Source organism: Emydura macquarii, unplaced genomic scaffold (assembly GCF_026122565.2).
Source record: "Emydura macquarii macquarii isolate MOO-44397 ecotype Brisbane River unplaced genomic scaffold, CSIRO-AGI_Emac_v2 contig_3511, whole genome shotgun sequence".
Taxonomy (NCBI): domain Eukaryota; kingdom Metazoa; phylum Chordata; order Testudines; family Chelidae; genus Emydura; species Emydura macquarii.
Genome location: NW_027133648.1, coordinates 523,397 through 531,987, shown reverse-complemented (window position 1 = coordinate 531,987; position 8,591 = coordinate 523,397). Strand labels below are relative to the sequence as shown.

Here is an 8,591-nt window from a genome sequence, read left to right as displayed (position 1 = left end):
TGTGTGTGTGTGGGTGGGGGGTAAGGACTACCAGCCCCACAATACCCTGCACTTCTGGAAGGAGGGGACTGGGACCATAGGTCCCAGAATGTCCTGCGCTGTGTGTGTGTGTGTGTGTGAGGGGACTACCGGCCCACAATGCCCTGCGCTGTGCGGGGGGGGGGAGGGGAGAGGAGGGACTACCGGCCCCACAATGCCCTGCGCTTCTGGAAGGAGGGGACTGGGACCATAGGTCCCAGAATGCCCTGCGCTCTGTGTGTGTGTGTGTGTGTGTGTGTGTGTGTGTGAGGGGACTACCGGCCCCATAATGCCGTGCGCTGAGCGTGGGGGGGAGGGGAGAGGAGGGACTACCGGCCCCACAATGCCCTGCGCTCTGTGTGTGTGTGTGTGTGTGTGTGTGTGTGTGTGTGTGTGTGTGGACTACAGGCCCCACAATGCCCTGCGCTTTGTGTGTGTGTGAGGGGACTACCGGCCCCACAATGCCCTGCGCTCTGTGTGTGTGTGTGTGTGTGTGTGTGTGTGTGTGTGTGTGTGTGGACTACAGGCCCCACAATGCCCTGCGCTTTGTGTGTGTGTGCGTGTGTGAGGGGACTACCGGCCCCACAATGCCCTGCGCTCTGTGTGTGTGGACTACCGGCCCCACAATGCCCTGCGCTCTGTGTGTGTGTGGACTACCGGCCCCACAATGCCCTGCGCTCAGCGCCGGAAGTTCAAGCGCGGCCGGTGCCCCGCGCCGCCCCGCCCCGCCCCGGCCGGGTAGCAGGAGGCGGGTGAGTATCTGCTCGGGGCTCCCGGCTCCCTCCGGCCGGGCCTCCCCGCGCGAGACTCGGAGCCGCGGCCCAGACCCTCGGGGCCTCCCCGCCCCGCCCCGCCGGGAGTGCCGGGCCCGCCCCTCAGCTAGGCCGGGCCTGTGGAGAGGCCGAGCGGGGCCCAGCCGCCCGCTGCCTTGGCCAGGGCCCGCCCCCGCCCCGCGGCGGCCGAGGGCAGCGATGGGGGCGGGGTAAGAGGAAGGGCCCCGCTCGGCAGCCCCGGCGGAGGGCGGGGGAGCGCTTCGCTTCCCGGCCCGGCCCGGCCCGGCCGGCCCGATCCCCGCCTGCCCGCTCGCTCGGGCGGCCTGCGCCCGAAGCCCGGCTCAGACCCTGCCCCGCGCCCTGCGGGGTCCGCCGCCTCCTTCCCTGCCGGCCCCGCTGCTGGCCAGCCGGCTGTGCTGTGCCGCGGGGCCATGGCGAGCAGAGAGCCCGGCCCGGCCTCCCGCAAAACGCCGGCCGCAGCGCTGCGCCGGCTCCGCTCTCGGCGCGCGTGTAAACGCTCGGACAGCGGTGCAGTGCTGGTGACAGCCGCAGCCGGCAGGGCCATGGAGGGTGTGACGTGCGATGCCGTCCCGTGTCCGCTGCCGGGGCGCTGTGACCCGGCCCGTGCGCTCAGCAGCGCGCTGCTTTCCGCGGGATCCCCGCTCGCCAGTGCCCGAGGGCGCTGCTCACTCAGTGCATCGCTCTTCCCGAGCTCCTTGTCCTTCCTCGGGGTGTGGCCCCAGGTGTTGTTTGCCGAGCCGCCCAGCCCAGCCCAGCCCTGAACGCAGCACTGATCCGGTGTGGGGGGAGGGGGTCACCTGCCCATTCCCTGCCCTGTTCATTCCCCCTGCAGCACCTGGCCTGGGCCGCTCTCGGCAGACAGGACGCTTGGTCTGACCCAGTGTGGCCGTTCCTATGTAGAGAGCCCGGGTTAGTTGTGTTAGTTTGGGGGAATTCTGTCTTGTTCCATTTATCCACATGATGTGTGTGGGCATGGGCGTGTCAGGTGACAGGAAAAGATTTTTCCCTAGGCGGGTGGTGAAGCACTGGAATGGGTTACCTAGGGAGGTGGTGGAATCTCCATCTTAGAGGTTTTTAAGACCCGGCTTGACAAAGCCCTGGCTGGGATGGTTTAGCTGAGGTTGGTCCTGCGTTGAGCTGGGGGTTGGACTAGATACCTCCTGAGCTCCCTTCCAGCCCTCATCTTCTATGATTCTGCCCAGTCCCCAGGTGGTGGGAGGCCCTGGGCAGGGGTGAGGTTTGGAGAGCGAGTCCGCCTGCACTCATCGGGCAGCAGTGGCTCCTGTCGCTCCTGTCTTGTGGGTCTGGGCCTCGCTCCGGCGGTTGTGACCTGGCACAGGGGGATGCAGCACTACTCAGGCGTGATGGAGGAGCAGCCAGGTTGCAATGCCATTCACTCAGAGTTGGACGGGTGCCCCCTTGTCATGAAAAGAGGAGGCTGGGCCAAAGCTGAACGAGTGGTGCTGTGACCTTATGTACCAGGTCCAATAGCCGGAGCACGGAGCTGGTCCCAGCCCCACAAGACGGGAGCCCTAGAGCTGCTGCCGCTGGTTGAGTTTTTCCTTTTATTTCATGTTGTTTTACATTTGCAAAAAAGATTATTTTATTTTCACAATATGCCTGTGAGGTTAGATGGCATTATTTCCGTTTTATAGCTAGGGTACACAGGCATGGATCCTCAAAGGCATTTAGCTACTTAACTCTCATTTAAATCAGTGGAGTACCTTTGAGGATCTGAGCCAGAGAGATTAAGGACAAAATTGTTAAAAACATCCCCTACTTTTGGATGCCCAATCAAAGATTCCTATAAATGCCTCAGTTTCCTTCAGTGCTTTGTATTGCAATGCATGGAGTGTAAAGGGTAAAACAGCTGTTCTTGGGGCAGAGCAGGGGAGGTGTGGGGTGTGTGTCACATGACTGTCTGAGGTGGTATGAATGGGTTGATAAGGACTGGCTGAAACCCACCCAGGATCCCAAGACATTGGAACCCCCAATGGCCGGGACATTCACACCTAGCAACCAACAGCCAAGGGGAAGGAGATTTTCCCCGTCACTCTGCGGGGAAGCAGAGCAAAGGTCCCAGGTGGAGAACAAAGGGGAGAGGTGTTAGGTGACTGGGTTAGGAACTGGTCTTTGGGGAGAGACACTGGTGCTAAGGACAAGGGGGGAGAGCCAATGGCAGCATGGCTTAAGGGAGCCCTGGCCTAGCATTAGCCCATCTGAACTCTGTCTTCATCTTTGCCTCTCTGCTAACCCGAGGATGTCAGAATCGGTAGCCAGGAGGTTAATGAAGAGTGCTATTGTGCTGGGAAGGCTGCCTGCTGTCAGTGCAGAGTCTGGCTGGGGGCATTGCGCCATGAAAGGGCACAGGACATCCTTCTGCAGAGTCTGGCTGGGCTGGGTTCCCTGTAGGGCACCACAGAGTGAGACCAGAATTGCTGGGGCTGAAGCTCAGCTTCAGAGGCTACAGGTCTCCCCTGTGGAACTGAGAGTCCTAGGGACCCAGCATACTGAGGGGTCCCTTCAAAGAGACTGGCTGCGGGCGGAGGTATAGACTTAGTTCTGGGTCTGTGTCAGGTGCCTAGACCTTGGAGGGTCTGAGCTTGAGCGATTCAGGCAAAAATTGTCAAAAGCTTCTCCTTGTGTTGGATGCACAGTTTGAGATGCCTGGAGCCCTAGGCACCTAGCATTTTTATAGCACTTCATAGGCTCAGAGCACAGCTCTGCCTGACTGCAGGGGCCATCGTGGCACTTCTGCACATCAGCCTCCAGGGTCTCAAGTCAGACATCCAGAACATGAGAACACAGAGTGGCCACCTGTGAAAAGTTTGTTTGAAGTGACTTGCCCAGCAGCCCACAGGAACTATGTGGCAGAGGCAGGGACAGACTCCAGTTCTCCAGGACAGCATTCAGCTGCCTTAACCACAGGAACATCTGCCCCCTGCCTCATTCACTGCACACTTTCCTGGTGGGGTTGAATCCCACTACTGCCAAGTGCTCGCCTGTAGAGGGATTTCACAAACAATTGTGTAAAGGGGTGAGGGATGGATACACACTTCTCTGCTTCTGCAAGAAATGAGCCCGACAGATAACAGCCTCCTTCACTATGCAACCGTGATTCCTTCCCACAGCACCATCCATCCTGTGCACTGATCGAGGCAGGGTGGCTCATCCAGTCTTTACTTACATGATCACATGCTGTATCTTAAGTAGATGCACATACGGTTAGATTACGGTTCTCCTTGCACCCTTCCCTCTGGCATTTCCTACCTTTTGAGTGCTCTGCTTTGCAATCTTAACATTCTTCCAATGTCAGTTTTTGTTAATGAAACCTCCTAGCTTTTTAAAAAAAAGCAAACCGAAAAAACATATTCCATCCTGTGGAACCGTATGGGCCTGCATAGCCGAGTTGAGACCTTTAGATATCCTGGTGAAGTTCTGACTAGATGATAATACTAGTTCCTTCTGATCTTAAAATCTATTCATCTACCACTCAAGCTAAGGGAGTAGCTGTCAGTGTTTATCTGCTGCCGGGAGGGGATGAGACACCTTTGTCAGTGGGTTCACATCTATTTGCTGACCTCAGAGGAATGCTGATGCTCAGGAATCCCAAATTCCATTTCAACTTGTGGAGAGGAATGTGTCCTGGTTAGTGACCCTTCTGCCCTCGTTTCCCTGCCTGCTGTATGTCCGATCATGTACCTGTGAGTCTCTTCTCCCACTCAGCCGCCCACAATAAAAAACAGTTGAAGTCTGCAAAGTTAGAAGCAATTGAAAAGAGGAGCTGCTCAGTGGAGATGTTAGACTGCTGCCTGCTCTGCGTACAGCATGAGTGGGTGGCCAGTGGGAAGGGAGTCACACGGAGAGCAATGTTGAGGGTAATGTCAACAAAGTTGGGCTCAGCAATCTAGGCCCGCTGGGCTCAGCATCCCAGATGTTGCTGCCCACTCCAGCATCCCTCTCCTCAACCCTGCACTTAGTGTCCCATGCATGGGGGTGTCTCCAGCATCTTCCTCCCCTGCAGGACAGGCCCAGCCCTGAGACGTCTTGGGGGAGTCCCTGGCGAGTGGGAAGCTTTGTGCCTGCCGAGCTCCTTAGCAGTGGCTGGGGAGTGTGTCCATGCTGCTGGCTCCCAGGGCTCACTGCTGCTGTTGTTTTTTGTCCCTCTGCAGTCTGGTAATCCTGCCGTCCCCAGCACTGCCCGGCTACCATGGCTCTGATTGAGGGGGTGGGGGATGAAGTCACGATCCTCTTTGCCCTGCTGCTCATCCTGCTGGTGCTGGTGCTGGCATGGATCTCAACCCACACCTCAGAGCGGGGAGACCAGGTCTTTGCTGCTTCCCCCCCTCTGGCAGCTGGGCAGCGTGGCGCAGAGAGCCTGCTGGAGGATGGGCCACGCGAACCCAGCATGCAAACCCCAGTGGCAGGGGAGCCCAAGGAGGAAGTGGAGTCTTCAGCAGGTGCCATGCCAGATGGGCCTGACAATGTTTCTGCAGGGCTGAGGCACCGGGCCAACCCTGGATCTCCACAGTGCCCCCTGCAGCCCCTTGGAGACACAAGTGCCAGCCCTGAGACCACAGACAGTAGCCCCACGGACCGCACCATAGTGCTAAGGCTGAAGTTCCTGAACGATACGGAGCGCCTGGCCACCGTGCGCCCGGATGACACGGTTGGCTCTCTGAAGAGGTGAGGCCAAGCCGCCGCAAGTTGTGGGGGAGGAGATGGAATTCTGGAGCCAACCTCACAGCCAGGCAGGCTCCCCCTTCCTGCCTTGCCTCTGCCCCCACACATCTAGGGCCTGTTGTAGGGAAGTGGCTGAGCAGCCCTTGAACCTCGGTTTGCCCTCCTTTGTCCTGCACCGAAGGTGCTGGACTCTGCTTGGCGGCTGTGCTGCTTTCTGCTGCCACTCCTCCCATGGGAGGTAAGCTTGTGTGTCCAGCTTATGCCTGTAGCTGAGGCAGCACCTCTGATACCATTGCTCACAAAGTCTAGGGCAAGGGTGATAGGGTGCTGTGCGGGACACACACTGGCACAGAGTGGCCTGGGGAGACGGTGATGGGGGACAACCAAATGACAGACCATGGAGGGGAATATGTGGGGGAGGGCTATGCTGGATTGGGAATGGGAGGGTGCATTTAGTCTGCTGGGAGGGAGATGGGTGGAGAGTTGGGCATAGCAACCCCCTTGGGACAGGGATGAGCACCGTGGAGGAAGGTTGGACTCAAAGCAGACTGTGAAGAGTTACCCAGTTTTATGTGTAACCAACCCTCTGTGACTGGGCAACAAAATGGCAGATGAAATTCAATGTTGCTAAATGCAGAATAATGCACATTGGAAAACAGAATCCCAGCTATCCGTACTAAATGATGGGGAGTAAAGGAGCTGTCACCCTCTTGGACTCAATGTGGAGAGTTCTCTGAACACATCTGCTCAATGTGCAGTAGCAGTCAAAAGAGCTAACAAAATATTGGGAATCATTAGGAAAGGATTTTGCCTCTTTATAAATCCACGGTACGCCTGCACCTTGAACACTGCGTGCAGATCTGGGCACCCCATCTCAACAAAGATATATTGGAATTGGAAAAGGTACAGAAAAGAGCAACAAAGATGATCGGAGGGTGGAACAGCTTCCGTATGAGGCGAGATTAAAAAGACTGGAACTGTTCATCTTAGAAAAGAGATGACTAAAGAGGGGTATGACAGAGGTCTATAAATTATAGTGTGGAGAAAGTGAGTAGGGAAATGTTATTTACCCCTGCATGTAACACAAGAACCAGGGGTGAGCTGATGGAATTAATAGGCAGCAGGTTTAACACAAACGCAAGGAAGCACTGCTTCATGCAATGTGCTGTCAGCCTGTGGAACTCGTTACCAGGAGATGATGTGAAGGCCGAAGGCATGACTAGGTTCAAAAAAGAGCTAGACAAGTTCCTAGAGGATAGGCCCATCCATGGCTGTTAGCCCAGATGGTCAGGGATGCAACCCCATGCTCGGGGTGTCCCTAAACGTCTGACTGCCAGGTACTGGGACTGGATGACAAGGGATGGATCACTCGATAAATCAGCCTGTTGCATTCATTCCCTTTGAAACATCTGGCACTGGCCACTGTTGGAAGACAAGGGAATGGGTTAGGTGGAGCCAGTGTGGCCGTTCTGATGTGGACTGTGATATCTCCCTCCTTGTGTTTTTCACCTCAGGGCCCATTTCCCAGGCCAGGAGCAGCAGGTGCGTCTGATCTACCAGGGCCAGCTGCTGCGGGATGATGCTCAGAGCCTGGCTGCCTTGCACCTCACCCACAACAGTGTTCTGCACTGCCACATCTCCCAGCATGGCCCAGCCCCCATGGCTGCTGGCCTCCGGGCTACTGCTGACCCTGTGCACACCGCCCTCAACGTGGGCAGCCTCATGCTGCCTCTCTTTGTGCTCATGCTGGCCGTGCTGTGGTACTTCCAGCTGCAGTACCGGCACGTCTTCACCGCCACCGCCACCACCTGCCTGGCTGGCCTGACCCTGCTCTTCAGCTTCATGGCCTTCACTATGTACCGCAGATAGCACTGCCCCCGCAGTCCCGAATGAGTCGCCGAACCCCTCCGTTCTGGCAGAGCCCGCCCACTGCCCCGAGTGGAAGCCCGGGCGGCTGGGCTGGGCTGTGCGTCCCAGCTGTTTTGGCGGGGCTGAGGCCGCGGGGACCCCGCTCTGCTGCCGTAGCATGAGTCCTGATGCCCATCAGGAGGGCAGAGGGAGTGCTATGGCCCACATTTCCTAGTCCTGTACCCCGCTCCCTGGCAGCTGAGAAGAGGGATGCTGTAGTCAAATGAGGCGCCCCCCCTCCCCAACAGAGCTAGGGGCTGGTTTTGTCTGTGTGGGAGCCAGATCCTTAATTGTTACAAGGGGGCAGTTTCTTGCTGGCTCTGAGGAAGGTGGGGGGACTGCAAGGTTGTAAGGAGCAAGCAGCTCAGCAGGGTGGGCTGAGGTCTCCTGAACAGGTTCCTCTGTCGGCGCCTGCTGCCGAGGAGTTGTGCTGTGCGAATAGGAATCTGCCCAGACTTGACCCCCACCCCAGCTGCTCTTTGCATATGCTTGTGTGCAGCCTGGGCACTCATGCTCAATGCTCGCTCACCCAGACTGGTGTACAGTCTGTGTGCTACTGGGAGCCGTGCCCCTTCCTTTCCCTTGCACACGTCGCCACAGACGCGCAGGTTCCTTGCTGTGCAGAGTCCTGGACCCCCTGCTGTCCGTGCACCTTGCCGATCAATTGTCCCTTGGCCAATGCTGCGCTGGGGCTGGGGACAGGGTCCCCGAGAGAGGGTGAGCCCTGAAAGCCAAGCTCTTCACTGCCCGGGCCTGAGGGCTGTGCGCAAAGCGGCTGCCTGAGTGGAAGTGGGGGACACCCCTGCTAATGCAGGGGATGACTGCATGGTCTGGCCCTTGTGCGAGGGGGAGGGTGCCCAGGTGGGGAGACCCAGCTGGCAGAGCCCTGCAGGCCCTGCCCCTTCGGGGTCCAGAGAGGTGGGGGGTGATGGCGCCTGAGTCAGTGGAGCATGTCTCATTAATGCTTCTTTTAAAATTAAAAACTGTGAATGACTAAAATCCCCTCTGCCTTGTGTGTGGGGGGGGGGGGAGGGGCAATTGCTGGATCCAAGCAGCCAGCTCCAGGCTCTGCCCAGGGGAGGGGAGGACAGTGAGTGTGACACCCACCCCCCCAGTCTCCAGTGAAGGGAAGGGGGGGTGCACAGGCTGGAGAATGTGTGTGGGGGAGGACGGGTGGTTGCTCGCCCC

The 8,591-nt window shown here is 58.0% G+C and overlaps 1 protein-coding gene across 3 annotated transcripts; it reads left to right on the top strand.

Annotated features, from left to right (window-relative positions):
• The first annotated feature begins 668 nt into the window (after positions 1 to 668).
• TMUB1 (transmembrane and ubiquitin like domain containing 1) lies at positions 669 to 8,402 on the top strand. Of its 3 annotated transcripts, none has more exons than XM_067535687.1 (3): positions 669 to 770; positions 4,985 to 5,498; positions 7,010 to 8,402. In XM_067535687.1, exons 2-3 carry the CDS (start codon positions 5,023 to 5,025, stop codon positions 7,362 to 7,364), a joined length of 831 nt encoding a protein of 276 aa, XP_067391788.1. In that variant the 5' UTR covers positions 669 to 770; positions 4,985 to 5,022; the 3' UTR covers positions 7,365 to 8,402. The 3 variants fall into 3 exon arrangements, with proteins under 3 accessions (XP_067391788.1, XP_067391790.1, XP_067391789.1); XM_067535689.1 differs by lacking the exon at positions 669 to 770 and adding an exon at positions 917 to 1,000; XM_067535688.1 differs by lacking the exon at positions 669 to 770 and adding an exon at positions 4,214 to 4,460.
• The last annotated feature ends 189 nt before the right edge of the window (positions 8,403 to 8,591 follow it).

Bases quoted from the DNA above. Each gene is read 5' to 3' on its own strand.
- TMUB1 (XM_067535687.1), top strand. From the start codon at position 5,023: ATGGCTCTGATTGAGGGGGTGGGGGATGAAGTCACGATCCTCTTTGCC. The intron at 5,499-7,009 runs GTGAGGCCAAGC...TTTTCACCTCAG, and splicing joins ACGGTTGGCTCTCTGAAGAG to GGCCCATTTCCCAGGCCAGG.